This window comes from Procambarus clarkii, chromosome 43 (genome assembly GCF_040958095.1).
Source record: "Procambarus clarkii isolate CNS0578487 chromosome 43, FALCON_Pclarkii_2.0, whole genome shotgun sequence".
In the NCBI taxonomy this organism is placed as follows: domain Eukaryota; kingdom Metazoa; phylum Arthropoda; class Malacostraca; order Decapoda; family Cambaridae; genus Procambarus; species Procambarus clarkii.
The window spans coordinates 3248630-3267173 of record NC_091192.1 but is presented as its reverse complement, the minus strand read 5'-3'; the positions used below and the strand labels follow the sequence as shown (position 1 = coordinate 3267173).

At 49.7% G+C, this 18544-nt stretch overlaps 1 protein-coding gene across 2 annotated transcripts in view; it reads left to right on the top strand.

Moving 5' to 3' along the window:
* Positions 1-17935, top strand: part of Coq8 (ubiquinone biosynthesis protein COQ8, mitochondrial) — a 350169-nt gene extending 332234 nt beyond the window's left edge. For both annotated transcript variants that reach the window (XM_069299996.1, XM_069299995.1), the window contains exon 11: positions 16535-17935. In XM_069299996.1, coding sequence (XP_069156097.1) covers positions 16535-16840 — 306 coding nt within the window. In that variant the 3' untranslated portion in view covers positions 16841-17935. The remainder of the gene's footprint in view (positions 1-16534) is intronic.
* The last annotated feature ends 609 nt before the right edge of the window (positions 17936-18544 follow it).

Below are 18544 nucleotides of genomic sequence, written 5' to 3'. Positions count from 1 at the left end.
CCGGGTAAGACGCTCTCACTTTCTCGCTGGGCTTTTGGGATTTATATATTCATTTAGTCCGGTAGAGAATTCTATTGTGAACACATTGATACCAAATTGAAAAACCTAGGACAAGAATTGAGATGACAAAGTTGAAAAGAGACACAAAAAAGAAACACTTTTCAGAATTACTGCGCTCTCTAATGTAATGAGAGTCTGCTTGGGGTGGCGCAGCACTCTCTTTCTGGTAACCGCGGCCTGTATTCATCATGTCGACGGGTGGAGATCACTCCTGTTTCTGGGGGGAGCCCCGTCAGCTCCCCGGAGCTATCCAGGCTGAATGGATATGTATAACTTTCTGGCATCAGTCAATGCATGGAGTTCTTGCCTACCGGGGACCACGAACCAGAACCTGGCCCCCTCTAGAGAGGCACGAGGAGCAATGGCCTATAGAGACCCCCCTTATGATTGGGAGCATTCTATGTCTGCCATCGACCGGGATAGGTACCCAGAAAGGTAGGCGCCCCAAAACAAACCACTATTCTGGTAAACTATTGCGACCAAAGACGGAACAGGTGGACAGAACTCCCCAAACGAAAAATAGCAAACAAGCATGACGTCATCATGTCGCCGCGCCGCTGTCTGCGCAACTCCCCTCCCCGGGAGGGGGAAGGGGGGGGGGGAGCCCCAGACCCCACCGTCGGCGACCCAACCATTAGTTCTTAGGCTGATGGGATCTGGTGCAGTCGTGCTTTTGGCTCCAGTTTTCCATTACAGTTCTGTGCCTTGTGGTGTGAGCTGTCCCTTCCAGTGGTGTGTGGGCCAGGAGTAATATTCCACGGTGCTCGGGCTGCATGCGCCTAGGGTCACCTTGCCTAGGTGCCCTATAAGTACTGCCCTTGGGGCTTAGGGCCACCTTCCCTGGGTCACCTTGGGATCTACCTGCGCTGTGCCATGTACTGCTCGGTACTGGGCCGCCCTTAGGGTCAACTGGGGGGTTTTCTTGCCCTTGTTTGTCTCTGGGTAGGTGGTAGTTTTCGTCACTGGTAGGGGCGCGGGGTACTGCACAGCTAGTTTTCACCATTAACAGCGGCCGGCTCTGTTCCGCCAGGGTATGTTGTTCTCTTGCGGGGTTTTTCTTTTATTTTTGTTTTCTGCCGTGGGGGGGGGGGGGTCTGCCTGTTGGTCCTCCATTGCTGTTCTTGGGGTATATCTGTATCTTTATTTCTCCATTTTGTATTGGTGGTCCTCCCCACTTGGCCCCCGTGAGTGTACACATCCTGGGGGTTCAGCTATAGCATTGTGTTTGGTAGTTTTGGGTGCCGGTTCGCAGTACCCTGCCTGGGCTTCCCTTAGCGTGTTACCAAGGCTAAGGGCCCTGGAAATCCCCACGGGGGCTACGTGGTCTGATGGTTGTGACCCCCTGAGTCCTCCCTCGCATCCTGCGGGTTTGAAGGTTGCTCTGTCCCGTTGTCTCAGGGGGACACTCACCAGTTTTGCCTTCGCCATGCTGCCTGTTGAGTCGGTGATTGTTTTGACCCGGAGTCGTGCGACGTGTGTTGTCTGTACGTACCATTTTGTTTATAGGGACCCGGACTTCGGGGTGGGAGTCGCTTTGGCTCTGGTTCCGTCCGCCCCTCCAAGTCCTTCCCCTTCTGTTGCCCATTCGGTCCCCCCTCCCCCTCTTGCTGCTGGCTCCTAAACGTCTGAGGGTTTCGGAGCTAGGGCTGGGTTTAGTTGGTTGAGAGACTCGAGCGGTCTTGGGGGTGTCCCCTTCTGGGGCGGTGGCAGAGGCAGTTGAGCTTGGTTCTTCTGCTGGAGCTTCTGGGTCTAGCCAGTGGACCCCTTTTGTTCCTGCTCCCCGGGTTCGGTTCCGTGATCCTTCGGGTTCTTCAGTTCCGTCTTTCCGGAGGTTTCCGGCTTCCGGTGTTTCAACTTTGGAGGTGCGGGAGGCCTTGGCGGCTTACCGCCTGCGTGACCCGGATTATGCCTTCATGATGGATCCGTGTTCCTTCGTCTACGGATCCCCTGGTTCGTGCTGGTTTCGTTCTGAAGTTCCAGAGTCGTCCTGATTGGCAGACTGTCCTCTCTTCTCGTTGGAGGCTTGGCACACGTTCTGTTGGTCCCACGCGCTTGAGTTGCGAGAGGTTTCTACGGCATTGCAGGTTTTCCTGGGGGGCGACTTCGAGCATCTTAATGCGTGTTTGTTCGCCCCTGCCCTTCCGCGGGATGTTGGTGTCATGCAGCTTCACGTGCAGGTTCCTTCCCTCTTGACTGCCTTGATTGCGGAGGATTTGCGGACTTGTGGCCTGTTTGCTTTGGCTCTGCGTTTCTTTTCCCTCCTTGAGCTGTCCTCGGATTGGCTCGAGTTGGATGTGGGAACGCTTGGGGCCGCTGCCGGGTCCGGTGCGCTGCCCTCTGTGGTGCAGGCGTCGTCGGCTTTGTTGAAGCTCTTCACGCCCATCCTGCGTTATGCGGTTTCGCTGTTCTATGCTTCTCGCCTCGCGTGTCGTCAGGAGGTGCTGGCTTCTTCCTTGGAGTCCGCCTGGGCCCTGGCTCTTCGTTTGTCTTCGCCCTTTTGTCCATTGCTGTTTGCGGAATCTGCTGAGGTGCAGTATCTGCAGGCGGGCTCGGTCAGTTGTCGGCCTATGTCTGACTCGTTGTTGCTCCGGGAGGCTCACAGGGAGCCTTCTCGGAAGGGTCATGCCAGGGCTCGGGGGTCTTTTCGTCGGGGTAGGCCTTTGGTGCCGGATTCGGGGCTGGCGGCGCCTTCGGTTCCGGTTGTTGCTGGTTGGCGTGGGGACCGTCCTGTTTACCGCTTAGGTTCTCGCAAGGCGCGTCGGCCCTTTCTCGGTTCGTCCCATTGAAGGGGTGATGGGGGGGGGGGGGGGCGGCTCTCCCCGTTTGCTCATGCCTGGTCTCACAATTTGAGGGCTTTTCGGGTCGTTTCGTGCGGCCTGTGATGACGTTGGGTGGCTTTTCCTCCCTCGGGGGGTTCGGGGCCAGCGGGCCAGGTGTCTTCTCCTGCACTCTGTCGGGTCATCTCGTAGTGGGTTTGCTTGGGCGTGGTCGAAACGACGTCGTCCCTCAGGTGGGTTTCCCGCCTGTTTCCAGTCCTGAAACGGGACTGCGCGGACCTCCGGTTCATTTTGACTTGTTCCGTCTGAAGCCGTGGGTTTTGTGCCCCTCCTTTCAGATAACTACGCTGTCCCAGGTTCGTCTTCTTTTGGAGGGGGCGCTTGGATGGTGTCCCTGGACCTCAAGGACGTGTATTGGCACATCCTGGTTCATCCGGGTTTCAGGAAGTGGCTTGGTTTTGTTGTGGGGCGTCAGGGTTACCGCTTTTGTTGTCTGCCCTTCGGGTTGAATCTAGCACCTTGCGTTTTCACACGCCTTACTCAGGTCGTGGTGACCTGCCTGCTAGGTGTTCGGGTGCTGGTCTATCTCGACGACTGGCTGGTTTGGGCTCCCAGCCAGTCCGCATGTCTGCTCGCCAGGGATTTGGTTCTTTCCCAGCTCTGCGGGTTCGGGTTCTTGGTGAACTGGAGGAAGTCCCATCTGGTCCCCTCTCAGATTCGGTCTTGGCTGGGTCTGGTTTGGGACTCTCGCACTGTATCCTTTTCTATTCCTCCGGCGGCTCTCTTGCGCCTGTGGTCCCGCCTTCGCTAGTTTCTGAGGGGTTCCCGGGTCACGAGGTGTTTGCTCGAGAGTTTGTGCGGGGGCCTGAACATTGCCATAATGGTCTACCTGCCGGGTCGGGTGTGGCTTAGTTGGCTGTTCTGGTTCCTTCAGGGCCGGCCCTTCCGCCTCTCTCGCGATCGTTGGGTTCGGCCTCCGGGGGTTTTACGTCGGTTACGGCGTCGCCAGCTTACTCTTCGAGTTTTTCGGGGTTCGGTGCCTTGGCGCCTTCCCAAGCCCTTGCTCGATGTGTACACGGATGCATCGTCTCTTGGCTAGGGTTTTGTGACCAGTGCTCACCAGGCCGGCCAGGTACAGTGGGGTCCATCCTTCTGTCGGGCTCACAGCACGGTACGGGAGTTCGCGGCAGTGTGGATGTCGCTCTGGAGGATTCGATTCGCTCGCGGATCGACGATCAGGCTCCATTCAGACTGCTCCCCGGTGGTTCATTGCCTGAACCGCGGGGTTCGATGCGGTCCTTGGCTCTTTGGGGCTGGTCGCTTCAGGTGACTCGTTTGTTGAGTTCTCGGGGTTTGGTTCTCCTGGCGGTTCACATCCGAGGGGTGTCCAACGTCATGGCAGTTCGTGTCCAAGGGGTGTCCAACGTCCTGGCGGACGGTCTGTCCCGGTTTCTTCCCCCTTTCTCGGAATGGACGGTTGATGCCGACTCCTTCAGTTGGCTGTGCCGGATGTTCAGAACTCCGGACGTGGATCTCTTCGCGTCGGGTTTGGTCGAGGCATCTCCTGGTATACGTGGCACCCTTTCCCGACTGCGAAGCCATCAGGGTTGACGCCTTCAGGCAGGACTGGGCGAGGTGGGGTTAGCTGTACCTCTTTCCCTCAGTTCCACTGTTGCTCCAGGTCCTGACTCGCTTGGAGACTTACCGAGGTCAAGTTGTCTTTCTGGCTCCTTGGTGGCCGGCCCAGCCTTGGTTTCAGACGCTGCTTGCTCGGTGTCTGAACCCGAGGGCCTTCCCATGGCTCCGCCTCTTTCAGCAGATCGGTTCAGCCCCATACGAGGCTGGTTCGGTCTTCTCCTAGAGTCTTCACATCTGATGTTTTTGACTCAGGTTTATCATTCCTTGTATGGTGTGCAGGTGGCTTCATTGTTGGTCTCCCACCTGCGTGCTTCATCTCAGCGGCAGTATGAGGTTTTCAGGCGGTCCTTCTGGTTTTTCCTATCACAGAGTCTGTGTTCTTCGGTCTCTGATAGGGTTGTTCCGTCCTTTCTCTCTTGGTTGTTTCAGGACCGTCATCTTATGCCGAATACTGGCGCTTCGTATCGTGCGGCATTGGCGGAGCTGCTTCAGCTTGCTTTTGGTGTTGATGTGACTTCTGCCCTGTTTCGCAAGTTGTCTCGTACGTTGTTTCACCTCCGGCCTGCTCACGCGCAGCCTGAGCTGTCTTGGTCCTTCGACCGCGTGCACTCGTTTCTCTCTCTGCCTCGGTTTGTTGTGGCCCCTTCCGTTCGGGATTGTTTTTCTAAGGCTCTTTTCCTGTTGGCATTGGCCTTGGGGGGGTCGGGTTGGGGAGCTTCATGCTCTGCTCTGGCGCCGAGGTTTCTGCTCTTTCGGTCCTGGTGGTCGTTTTGTTCACTTGCAGCCGTCTCCCTCTTTTGTGGCGAAGAATGAGACGGCTGCGTTCCGGAGGGGGCCGTGGGTTGTTGATGCTTGGATCCGGTTTCCCTTCTTCCCTGTTCCAGGGCTTAGGTCTCTCAGGTTGTCCGCAGGGGTTATTAAGTGTAGCCAGGCTGCGGTTTTTCCCCGGGCCCACGACATTCGTAAATTTGCTGCTTTGACGACTGTCTTTGGCAACATGTCTTGGGTGGACATTCGGGCCCGGGGTTTTTGGAGATCCAACAGGGTCCTGGCCGCTCGCTACCTGGTGAATGTTCCTGGGCCTGGTCAGGCCTGCGTTGCTTTGGGTCGGCGGTTGCAGCCAGTTGTCTTGGCTTCATGTTGAGGAGTGAGGATAGACTCTGGATAAGTCTCTGTTTTTTCCTTATCTTTGGGTAGTTAGCTCCGGAGAGCCGACGGGACTCCCTCCAGAAAACCAGCATTGAATGTAATGAAACCCCTTTTTCTGGGTGAGTCCCGGAGGCTCCCCGGCATCCCTCCCTCCCTCCGGTTGGTGGTGTTTTCGTGTTTTGACATCCAGCCTAAGAACTAATGGTTGGGTCGCCGACGGTGGGGTCTGGGGTTCCCGCCTTCCCCCTCCCGGGAAGGGAGGGGTTGCGCAAACAGCGGCGCGGCGACATGATGTCGTCATGTTTGTTTGCTATTTTTCGTTTGGGGAATTCTGTCCACCTGTTCGGTCTTTGGTCGCAATAGTTTACCAGAATAGGGGTTTGTTTTGGGGTGCCTACCTCTCTGGGTGCTTATCCCAGTCAATGGCAGACATAGAATGCTCCCAATTATAAGGGGGGTTTCTATAGGCCATTGCTCCTTGTGCCTCTCTAGAGAGGGCCAGGTTCTGGCTCGTGGTCCCCGGTAGGCAAGAACTCCGTGCATTGACTGATGCCAGAAAGTTATACATATCCATTCAGCCTGGATAGCTCCAGGGAGCCTCCGGGACTCACCCAGAAAATGGCATTTCATTACATTCAATGCTGGTTTTTTTCTCTGTTGATATTTAGCTACAGGGAGACACCTAGCCGCCTTCGTGGCGGCTACGGCGGTATTCAGGTAGCTACACTAAGTAGAAAAACCTTCGTAAGTTCATTCCGGGATCTAAGTGTGGTTTCGACCACTCGTAGCTTTATGTAAACTGGATATAACTCAATTTTTCTCTACTACATAACACTGGGATCGATTTTAAGATTTTGGAACATAAACAAAAGATTATAAAAATTGAATCTAGTGAAGAGGAGTCCTTCGTGTTAGTTATATATGCATTCTCTGCTTGAAACTTAAAGTAAATATGTCTTTTATGATAGTAGAATTAGTTTTATAATAGCAAGATATTATACCCGTAGTTATTAATTTAAGTAAATAAACACTGGTGAATATGAAAAATGAGAGAAGGTGATGAGCCCTGCCTGATGGGATCATTTACTATCACCAAATGCCCCTGTTCACTTAGTAGTAAGGGTGTACCTTAGCTATACATACCCATTTCTAATTTATTTAGTTTGGTTTTATTATGAAATTAAATCTGGGTGAGACATAAAATAAAAATATGCTGCACAAATGATGTTAGGTAAGGAGAAGGGTAAAAATGTCAAAAACTTTATTCATTGAATACTTAAAGCTATAATTATGACTATATAGACTATTAAAAAAGAGAGAGGGAAGTAGGGGTCCAAGACCTCTTCCTGTTATACAATTTGGGTGTGGAACAAGTAATTATCAAAAGAAGGCACCATGCCGGGAAGGCTATGTAAGGTAAGGCAGTGAGGTGAGGCAGCTACTTATTTGAGAAATGCTTATTTTATTTACCTTATAAGCTGAGGCAACTTATTTTATTTGAGGAATACTCAGCTGATTCCTCTACATTTAGCATGGAACAAATTTGTGTCCAAGACCTCTTCCTGTTACACAATTTGGCTGTGTGTAACCAAACTAGAAGTACTCTACAAATCAAGGAACCCAGAATGTGGAATTACCTCCCGAATCATGTCAAAGGCTGTACCTCTCTCAACCAGTTTAAGAGTTAAACCAAGTACTGCCTAATTAACTCCATGTAACCTAACCTACCTCCTAAATGTCAACCCATGTCTTGCTATTTTTTAAACAACGCTGTTCACCAACATGTGCAATTGCTGATTTATGCTATGTTAACCCCCCCTTTCTGGGGGGAGCCCCGTCGGCTCCCCGGAGCTATCCAGTCTGAATGGATATGTATAACTTTCTGGCATCAGTCAAAGTGCTAGGAGTTCTTGCCTACCGGGGACCACGAGCCAGAACCTGTCCCCCTCAGAGAGGCACGAGGAGCAATGGTCTATAGAAACCCCTTTGTGATTGGGAGCATTCTATGTCTGCCATCGACCGGGACAGGCACCCAGAAAGGTAGGCGCCCCAAAACAAACCCCTATTCTGGTGAAATTATTGCTACCAAAAGCCGAACGAGTGGACAAAATTCCCCAAACAAAATTATCAAACTAGCATGACGTCATCACGTAGCCGCGCCACCATCTGCGCAACCCCCCCCCCCTCCCCGAGAGGGGGAAGGGGGAGCCCCAGACCCTCCACGCCGGCGATCCAACTGGCAGTTCTTGGCTGATGGTCTTACTGGCTGGTCGAGTGCCTCTGGCTCCAGTTTTTGTTTCAGTTCTGTGCCTTGTGGTGTGGACTGTCTCTACCAGTAGGGTGTGAGCCAGGAGTAAGATTCCACAGTATTCAGGCTGCATGTGCCGAGGGCTATCTTCCCTAGGTGCCCTGTAAGTACTGCCCTTGGGGCTTGGGGCCACCTTCCACAAGTCACCTTGGGTTCTACCTCCGCTGTGTCCTTTACTGCTCGGTACTGGGCCGCCCTTGGAGTCGGCTGGGGTTTTGTTGCCCTGGTTTGTCTCTGGGTAGGTGGTAGTTTTCATCACTGGTTGGGGCGCGGGGTACTGCACAGCTAGTTTTCACCATTAACAGCAGCCGGCTCTGTTCCGTCTGGGTACGTTGTCCTCTTGCGGGGTTTTTCTTTTGTTTTTGTTTTTGCCTGGTGGGGGGTCTGCTTTTACTATGGTCCCCCTTTCCTGTTCTGGGTGAATTTCTTTCAAATTCTTCTGTTGGCGGTACTCCCCGCTTGGTAGATCAAAAACCAGCTACAAGCTCACCCAACATCCTCACCTCACAGGATGGCCAGTCATACATGGAATTAGGAGAGAACAAAATACTTAATGCTGATCTATTATCCTCCACTGGCAAAATCTGGGTGCAGCACAAGAATATCTTCCAATATTCCTGAGTGTATGAAGTAATTACAGAGCTCAAAATGCCTCATACCATTTGGTATGAAGTCACTGATAACAGGGCAATCACAGATATAGTGTTGGAGAGTATGTTCTCTCAAGTAGGACTGAAAACAGATGTTTTTTTCCACCAAGAGGGCTATAAACCCATGGAACCGCCTACCCGCTCAAGCCGTAAATGCCAAATTCCAGCTAAAAAATATCATTAAGACAATTGGCGGGCCCTTTAACAAGCCGCCGGCTTTCTGTCCTCTTCAAGGCCACTAGATAGTTAGTGGCCCTTGGGTAAATTCAGTAAATATATACAATAATTGTCAGCGCATCTTCCGAGCAACAAGGACAGCTACACAGTATCTCTTAGAATTACGTAGGTAAACAACAAATGTAACATATTTGTTTACTACAATGTCGGTGCTGGCTGTAGAAGTTGAAAAAACATTGTTTTACTTCGAAATATACTAATTTTATAAGTAAATTCAAAGTAAATAGGAGGCAGTAGAGCTCCGATAAGCCAGCGCTAAATCTTCAATATGAAGAATGTTGCTGCTCTCTGATTTTCCAAAGGAAACACAGTAGTGACCTCTATCGGCACGCAGGTGAACCAACAAATTTCTTCCTAAGTGGACGTTATTGAATTGCACCTAAGCATCTTCTTAGGGCACACTTAGGAACCTTCGTAGCAAACCTACTTACGAAGAAATACACAGAGCTTCCTGAATCTCGGTCCTGGGCTCTACTAGAAAGAGGAGTTTCATTACATTCAACATTGGGTTTTTTAGTGTATTGCAATCCATAGAATTATAATGTTTCTGTGCATGCAAATTTAGTATTTCTGTGGGGAGCCCGTTCGGCTTCCTGGAGCTATTGGGCTAATGTGTGTGATATATTAGACTGGGGTATTAGTCTAAGGAGTTCGACCTACCAGGACCATAAGCCAGAACCTGGCCCCCTCAGAGAGGTTTCAGGGATCAATGGCCCTGGAAACCCCCTCTCCCTGTGGTTGGGGTTTTTTCCTTATCTGCCATCAACTGGGGTTAGGCACCCAGAAAGGTAGGCCTAACTAAACAAACCCCAAATGTTAAGAAAAGTACAACAAAAAAACCGAAAAGAAAGCTAGAACTCCATCCAGTCCCACGGAAACAAGCAAACTTCACACTCCACTGCCACGCCGCTTGTCTGCAGAGAAACCCCTTCCTGCGCCGGCTACTTAGCACTCTAGTTCGTTAGCTAATGTGGCCCAGGGGGGACGTCTTCTCTGGCCTCGATTTCCAAGGCGGTGTTTTGCCTTCGTGATGACCTCTGCAGTGTTGTTGTGTGTGGTGGCCAGGTGTCCTCATCAGTGCCAGGGCTGCATGCGCATAGGGGCATCCTGCCCTAGGCACCCTGTTAGTACTGCCCTTTCGTTCACCCCTGTGTTCCCTGATGAGTTCAGGAAACCATTTCCATGGGGGTTTTTGCTGCTCGGCATTTATCCAGCCCTTGGGGCCAGCTGGGGTTTCGTGGTCCTTGTTTGGTCCAGGGTAGGGAGTGGTATTGTGCTGGTTGGGGCATCAAGGTGTTGAGTAGCCTGCCTACCTATGCATCAGCCAATTCCTGTTTCCTCTGGGGACATTGTACTTTTGTAGGGTTTTTCTTTTGTTTTTTGTATTCTTGCCTAGTGGGGGATCTGCCTAATTTGGCTATAGTTTCATATCTATTATTTTGGTGGCTCGCTGTTAGGCGAGCCCCTGTGATTGTACATGTTACAAGGGGTTTCAGTGTTTTGATTTCTCCCTTGTTAGCTTTGGGTCTTAACCGGTTAGCAACACCTTGCCCAGGCTTCCCATTACAGTCAGTCTTCGGGCCTCGGAAAACCCTGTCAGGGCTCATTGGCCCCATGGATGCGTCTTACGAGTTCCAACCCCGCCTTGTGCAGGTTCGAAAGTTGCTGTGTGCTCTTGTATCAGGGTGACACTCACCTCTTTTGCCTTCATCATGCTGCCTGTTGGGTCAGGTTATCTTGAGGTTATCTTGAGATGATTTCGGGTTTTTTTTTTTTAGTGTCCCCGCGGCCCGGTCCTCGACCAGGCCTCCACCCCCAGGAAGCAGCCCGTGACAGCTGACTTAACACCCAGGTACCTATTTTACTGCTAGGTAACAGGGGCATAGGGTGAAAGAAACTTTGTCCCTTGTTTCTAGCCGGCGCCCGGGATCGACCCCGGGACCACAGGATCACAAGCCCAGCGTGCTGTCCGCTCGGCCAACGGGCTCCAGAGTCAAGGACACCTTTGACCTGGAGTCTTGTGAGTTGTATTCTCTGCATGTTCTCCAGTACTATTCTGATGACATTACTATTAGGGTACAGGCAGCATCCACATTGCATGCTAGGTTTATGTTGCTGCAATGCCCTAAGTTGGTTTCCCATCCAGATGCCCTGCAGCTGCCCTGCTTTGGTTATAGGGACCCGGACATGGGGGGCATCAGTTGCTTCAACCTTGGTTTAGTCTGCGCTTCCCTGGTCCTTTCCCTGTTGTTCACCCTGCTTCTGGTTCCCAAACATGGGGCATGGCATGGGCTCTGTCCGTCCCGTACGCTTGAGTGGCGAGAAACTTCTACCATTCTGCAGGTTTACCTGGGAGGCGAGTTGGAGCGACTTAATGCTTGCTTGTTCACCTCTGTGCTGTCTTGGGATGTTGGCCTTATGCAGCTGCATGTGCAGGTTCCTACCCTTTTAGGGTCCTTGGTTGCTGAGGATTTGCACACCCGTGGGCATTTGGCTTTGGTCTTGTGCTTCTTATCCCTTCTCGAGCTGTCTTCGACCTGGCTTGAAAAGGATGTAGAGGCGTTGAGTGTCGGTCCTTCATCTGGTGTGCTATCCTCGACAGCTCTGGTGTCGAACGCATGGTTGAAGTTGTTTGGGCCTATCCTGAAGGAGGCGGTGTCTCTGTTCTTTGAGTTCTTGCCTCACGTGCCATGAGGCTGCGCTCGCTCTCTCTTTGGAATCCGCTTGGGCCCTGGCTCTTAGGTTTTCATAGCCGTTTTGTCCGTTGCTGTTTGCGGAGTCTGCTGTCACGCAGTTATGCAGACAGTTTCGCCTAGTTGCCGTCCTATGTTGGACTTGTTGGTTCTCCGGGGCGGCCGTTCTCTGTCTTTTTTGGAAGGGTCATGCCAGGGCTTGAGGTTCCGCTGGTCAGAGTTCCGTGACAAAACTCCCACACAGGGAATAGCTCAACTGACAGCTGAAGCTTACAAGGTCTGCTTGAAACACGTGCCTGTGAGGAGGGTCAGAAAGAGGACCACTCTAGAAAGAGAACGCAGACGACTGTATACCTTGAGGTGCTTCCGGGGCTTAGCGTCCCCGCGGCCCGATCGTCGACCAGGCCTCCTATAGAAGGCCTCCTGTATAGGAGAAGGAAAAAAATAATGGAAATGCTTAGGCAGACACGACTATCACAAGCAAGGAAAATAAACCTAAGCAGGGAGATCAAAGAAACAGAACAAACGTTAAAGCGATCATATGAGTCTGAGGAAATGGAATTGGAACAGAAAGCTATACAAGAGATAAAGAAAAATCCAAAATATTTGTTCACATACACAAAATAAAAATAAAAAACCTCGACCAGTATTGGACCGTTAATTACAAATGAAGGTACGTACACAGACGACAACAAAGAGATTAGTGAAATTTTAAGAAGCCAGTATGAAGTAGGGAATATAACCAAGCAAATATTGCGTCAGCCAGAAAAACAATAGGATGGATTACGAGAACTTTCAAATCCAGGGATCCCATCACAATGGTTGTACTCTTCAAATCACTTGTGTTGTCCCGTCTCGAGTACTGCTCAGTACTCACTTCCCCATTCAGAGCAGGAGAGATTGCTGAAATAGAGGGAATACAGAGAACATACGGCACGCATAGACGATATAAAACACCTAAATTATTGGGATCGTCTCAAAGCTCTCCAAATGTACTCACTAGAAAGGAGACGAGAGAGATACCAAATAATATACACATGGAAAATACTGGAGGGCCAGGTCCCAAATCTACACAGTAAAATAACAATGTACTGGAGTGAACGATATGGAAGAAAATGCAGGATTGAACCAGTGAAGAGCAGAGGTGCCATAGGCACAATCAGAGAACACTGTATAAACATCAGAGGTCCGCGGTTGTTCAACGTCCTCCCAGCGACTATAAGAAATATTGCCGGAACAACCGTGGATATCTTCAAGAGAAAGCTGGACTGTTTTCTAAGAGAAGTTCCGGATCAGCCGGGCTGTGGTGGATATGTGGGCCTGCGGGCCGCTCAAAGCAACAGCCTGGTGGACCAAACTCTCACAAGTCGAGCCTGGCCTTGGGCCGGGCTTGGGGAGTAGAAGAACTCCCAGAACCCCATCAAGCAGGTATCAAGCAGAGTGAGCCATTGGTGCCCACATCTGAGCCGACATTGCCTTCGGAACCGGTGTTGTCTGGTAGGCCGATGATCGCTCTGTTCGTCTACGGGCTTCTTGTAAGGGGCGATGGGGAGGAAGGCTTGCTCTGTTTGGTCACACTTGGTCCCATGATTTGTGGGCGTTTTCGGTTGTGTCATCTGGCCTGTTGTGGCATTGGGCGGCTCCTTCTCCTTCGGGGGGTTCAGGGCTGACGAGGCAGGCTTCTTCCCCTTGCGCTTCGTCAGGTTATCTCGGAGTGAGTGCACTTGGACGTGGTCGAAATGACCCTGTTCTTCAGGTGGGTTTCTTGCCTATTCCCTGTGCTGAAATCGGTACTGTTTTAATCTGCGGTTCATTCTGGACTTGTCCCATCTGAATCCATGGGTTCTTTGCCCCCCTCCTTTTGGATGACCACTCTGTCTCAGGCCCGGCTTCTTTTGGAGCTGGGTGCTTGGATGGTTATGTCCCTGGACTTCAAGGACTCTTATTGGCACGTCCCAATTCATCCGGGGTTCAGGCATTTGCTAAGTTTCGCAATGGAGTGTCAGGCTTATCACTTTCATTGCCTTTCTTTTGGCTTGAATCTAGCACCTCACATATTCACGCATCTTACCCGGGCAGTGGTGACCTGTGTGCGTCTGCTAGGGGTTTGGGTCCTGGCCTACCTCGATGACAGGCTGCTGTGGGCTCCCAGTTGGTCTGCTTGTCTGCTTGCCAGGGAGGTGGTTCTTTCCCAACTCGTCGGATTCAGGTTCATGGTGAACTGGAGGAAGTTCCATCCCAGATTCAGGCCTGGCTGGGTCTTGTTTGGGACTCTCGGACCACTGTCATGTCTCTCACTCTGGAGGCGTTGCTGAGGCCGTAGTCCCATCTTCGGCTGTTCCTGAGGAGGTCCTGAGTCACTTGGCGGTTGCTCAAGCAGATGTGTTGGAGTTTGAACTTCGCCATACTGGTCTACCCCTCTTTGGCTTCGTCGTCTGTTCTGGTTATTTCAGGGACTCCCCTTCCGCTTCTCCCACGATCGCTAGGTTTGTACCTCAAAGGCTTTGCATCTGTTGCTGTGGTGCCAGCTTCCTCTTCGGGTTTTTGGGATTCAGTGCCTTGGCGTGAGCTTCCTCTTCGGGGATTTTGGGGTTCAGTGCCTTGGTTCCTACCCGAGCCCTCGCTCGATGTATTCACGAACATGTCGTCTCTCTGCTGGGGCTTTGTGACCAGTGCTCACTGTCATTTGATGCATAATTCTGTTGCCTCGTATCGTGCGGCACTAATGGAGCCGCTCCAGCTTGCATTCAGGGTCGCTGTCATTTCTGCCTTGTTACGTAAGCTTTTTCGGGCTTTGTTTCTCCTCCGGCTTGCTCATGCACCGCCTGAGCCGTCCTGGTCCTTGGACAGAGTGCTCCCCTATCTTTCCTCTCCTCGGTTTGTGGTGGCCCCCTTCGGTTGAGAATGTTTTTTTCAAGGCTCTGTTTCTGTTGGCATTGGCCTCTGGGAGTCGGGTCAGTGAGTTTCATGCTCTCCTCCAGTGCAGGGGGTTCCTACTCTTTTGGTCCTGGTGGTCTGTTGCAGCCTTCTCCTTTTCTGGCAAAGAACAAGATGGCTGCTTTCCGGAGGGGGTCCTTGGGTCATTGATGCTTGGTTGGTCAGGTTGGGGGTGCATCATGTATTGTGTCCGGTTGCAGCTCTTCGCCATTTTCAGCACACTTCGGCTTCGGTGGCTGGGGATGCACTTTGGCTTGATCCAGTTTCTCTCATTCCCTGTTCCAGGGCTCGGGTCTCCCTGGTCGTCTGCAGGGTTATTAAGTCTAGCCAGCCTATGGTCTATCGTCATGCCCATGATGTTAGGAAGTTTGCTGCTTTTGCTACTATATTTGGCAACATGTCCTGGGCTGATATTCGAGCACGGGGATTTTGGAGGTTAACACTTTCGCTCACCCCGCGCGCCACCCCTCGACAGGGCGATATGGGCCCCAGCGTGTCACGGAAGCGCGCGTTAATTCCGAAAAGTGTATACTCTCTTCAACTTTGTCACCTCAATTCTCCTTCTACGAGATTAAATTTGGTATCATTGTGTTCGCAATAAAATTCTCTACAGCACTAAATGCATATAAACTCCAAAAGCCCGGCTAATTACCCGCAGCAAACAGAGAAAGTGCGAACGAGTTACCCGGGAGCGCGCAAACGGGATAAAATGTTTTCACTATTTTCACTCTGGTCACCTCAATTTTTGTCCTAGGTCTTTCATTTTGGTCTCAATGGGTTCGTAATAAAATTCTCCAGAGGAACATTAGCATATAAAAAAAAAACCTGGTCACGCTCCAACCGCCGACGAGTTGAAGACGGGCCACGCGTTAGCCGTGAGTGAGCGCTCAGAGGCCTTCCTGCTACACTCCCAATTCCCTTCCTTTTCAAGCCTTTCTTTCGCAATTTTCTTCCTGGAAGGGCCTTGTTCATGATTACTATCCATCGTGGAGTAAGCGTAGATAGTTTCTAAAGCCGCAGTAAGAAATATAGCCACGGAAAATAGCCGAAATGTTCACACGTTTGAGATGCGAGGGGAGGCGACATTGGTCACAACAGTGGAGCAAAGACAATGGGCCCACGGCGTGTGCCAAGCCGCCTGAGGGCCACGAGGCTCAACAAAGAAAATGGGAAGACATCGGCGCACATTTTAAAACCAGTCCCAAAAAAATCGGATAAAAACCTGATTTTTGGCGAATTTTTAAAGTGGATGACGCAATGCTGCGTCATCCCCGGCATTACCGCCAGTAAACGGATGACGCAATGCTGCGTCATCCCCGAGCGAAAGTGTTAAACAGGGTCTTGGCCGCCTGTTACTTGGTTAACTTTCGTGCTCCTAGCATTCCCGTGTTGTTGGGTTGCAGGTTGCAACCAGTTGTCTCGTCTTCACGTTGCAAAGTGTATGGCGGCCACCTCCTGGGTAAGTCCCTCTTTTCTTTATCTTTGGTTATGTAGCTCCAAGGAGTCGAAGGGACTCCTTCACAGAAAACCAGCGTTGATTGTAATGAAGGCCATTTTCTGGGTGAGCCCCCTTGGAGGCTCACTGGCAACACTCCCTCCGGTAGGCAGTTTTTGGTGGTGTTTGATGCTTAGCTTCCAAACTGGAGTGCTGGGTAGCCGATGATTGGAGGGCTGCACGGACGAGCGGCCGGCAGTGGAGTGTGACGTTTGCTTGTTTGATTGTTTCCTTGGGATTGGAAGGAGTTCTACCTCTCTTTTTGTTTTTTCATTGTACTTTTCTTACCATGTGGGGTTTGTTTTGTTATCCCTACCTTTCTGGGTGCCTAACGCTGTTCGATGGCAGATAAGGAAAACCCCAACTGCAAGGGGGTGGGGGTTCCAGTGCCAGTGCTCCCTGAAAACTCTCTGAGGGGGATTAGGTTCTGGCTCGTGGTCCCCAGTTGGTCGAACTCCTTAGACTAATGCCATGGTGTAATATATCACACATTAGCCCGATAGCTCCAGGGAGCCTCCGGGGTTCACCCAGAAAATGGCATTTCACTACATTCAACGCTGGTTTTATTTCCGTGTTTTATTCTCCCATAGGTAATGGAGAAAGCACATGTGGATGCTATCATGATTCTGGGTGAAGCATTCCAAGAAGCAAAACCATTCCACTTTGGAGACCAGGATACCACATATAGAATACAGCATCTCGTTCCAGTTATGCTTTCACACCGCATGTGTGCTCCACCTGAGGAATCTTACTCACTGCATCGTAAAATGTCAGGTGTTTTCCTTCTGTGTGCAAAGTTGAATGGAATTGTAGAGTGTCAGTCAATGTTTGAGGAGGTGTTCAGTAATTACAGGTTTGGGGGTAGTTGGGAAGACTTCCATGCTGGCAGGTTATGATCATAATACACTATAAAAGCTTTCTTAGTCTTACTATCAAAACATTGTCTTTGAAGTGACAATTAATATTTAGTGGCATTACACAGAAATGGAAAAGGCAAGTTTAACATAAAGAAGTTTCTTACAAGTACAGTACAGTACAGTACTGAACAATTGATACAGTATTTTAGTTAATTACTGCAGCATAGATGTTCAGGGTGCTGAAAGAGGTGTTTAGTAAGTAATAGCTCATAACTTATGTAAAGATTGTTAGTAATGTGATAGTTCATTGGTGATTGTTTATCACGCTTGGCTTATATTGAGGAAGCTCCAGTACCAAGGCTCTAGACCTACAGTAGGAACAGTGCTTCATGATCAAAACAACCAGCATTGAGTTCAAAAGTGGTCACTCAGAGGTATTTATCATGGGATGGTAAGTCTGGTAAATGTTGAGAAAGCTACTACATGGATTCAAAATTTGTTTCATAGCAATTTCTTTCTTTTGTGCATGGATCCAAAAAACTGCAGATACTGTACTGCATTACATGAAAAATCCCCCTATAATTTAAACAAAAAGCTAGGCTCTGAGTGTATATGAAAAGTGCCTTTTCTGTGGGGGAGCCACGGAGGCTCCCTGAAGCTATCCGAACTGATATGGACCATATTAGTTTGGGGTCATCAGTCACAGGGGTTCTTATGCCTACCAGGAACCACAAGCCAGGCCCTGGACCCGGATTCATATAGCAGTTATGCAAGTACTTATGAACGTGTACATCTTTCCTCAATCTTTGACGGCTTTGGTTACATTTATTAAAGAGTTTACAAGCATGGAAACTTATCAATCATCTGTTGTTACAACCCATCCTCCGAATTGACAGTACGATTTAATACTAAGTGTAATAAGTACACTTTCTTACTGTAATAAGCAGTGCATAATTGCACTTATGGGGCTGTTACATTGACCCAACTCCCTCCCCCGCTTTAATTCTTCTCGTTTTCTGTTAAGTCACTCAGAATTTTAGGATGACGTTTTCAATTTCGATTTGCAATACACAAGTTTTAAATATCAGGAATTTCTTTTTCAGGTTAATTAAACAATATAGACTTTATACAAAATTTTAAAATATCCTGAGTTTCTTTACAATTTATTGATATATTTTAGTTTTGTTTTATTAGTTTTATAAAACTGTAATATCAATATAGCTATAGGTTAAGTACTAATTGTAATTAAGAAGCAATACAATTATTATCTTCAAAAACTAAGACGGTTAGGTGAGGTTGTCGTTTTCTATTCAGTTTTTCAGGTAAACTCAAATATTCACAATATATCTGACAGTACGATTTAATACTAAGTGAAAATAAGTACAATTCCTAACTGCTATGAATAGTACATAATTGCACTTATTTGTCTTCTTACATTTACCACCCCATTTTTGGAGGACGGGCTGGTATTTACGTATGTAGGTTAGCTTAGCATTTTAAAAGCACCGAATCACGTAAATACATAGATACACAGATTTACGTATGCCCTACATAAAGTGTTCGATGTGTCTTTTACATAGTGTCATTAATGTGCATTTACAAAGGTAAAATGTAATTCTGATCAGCTTCCATATATACTTTATTCTCATTCTCATTCTCTCTCTCATTCTCTCTCTCATTCTCTCTCTCATTCTCTCTCTCTCTCTCTTTCTCTCTCTCTCTCTCTCTTTCTCTCTCTCTCTC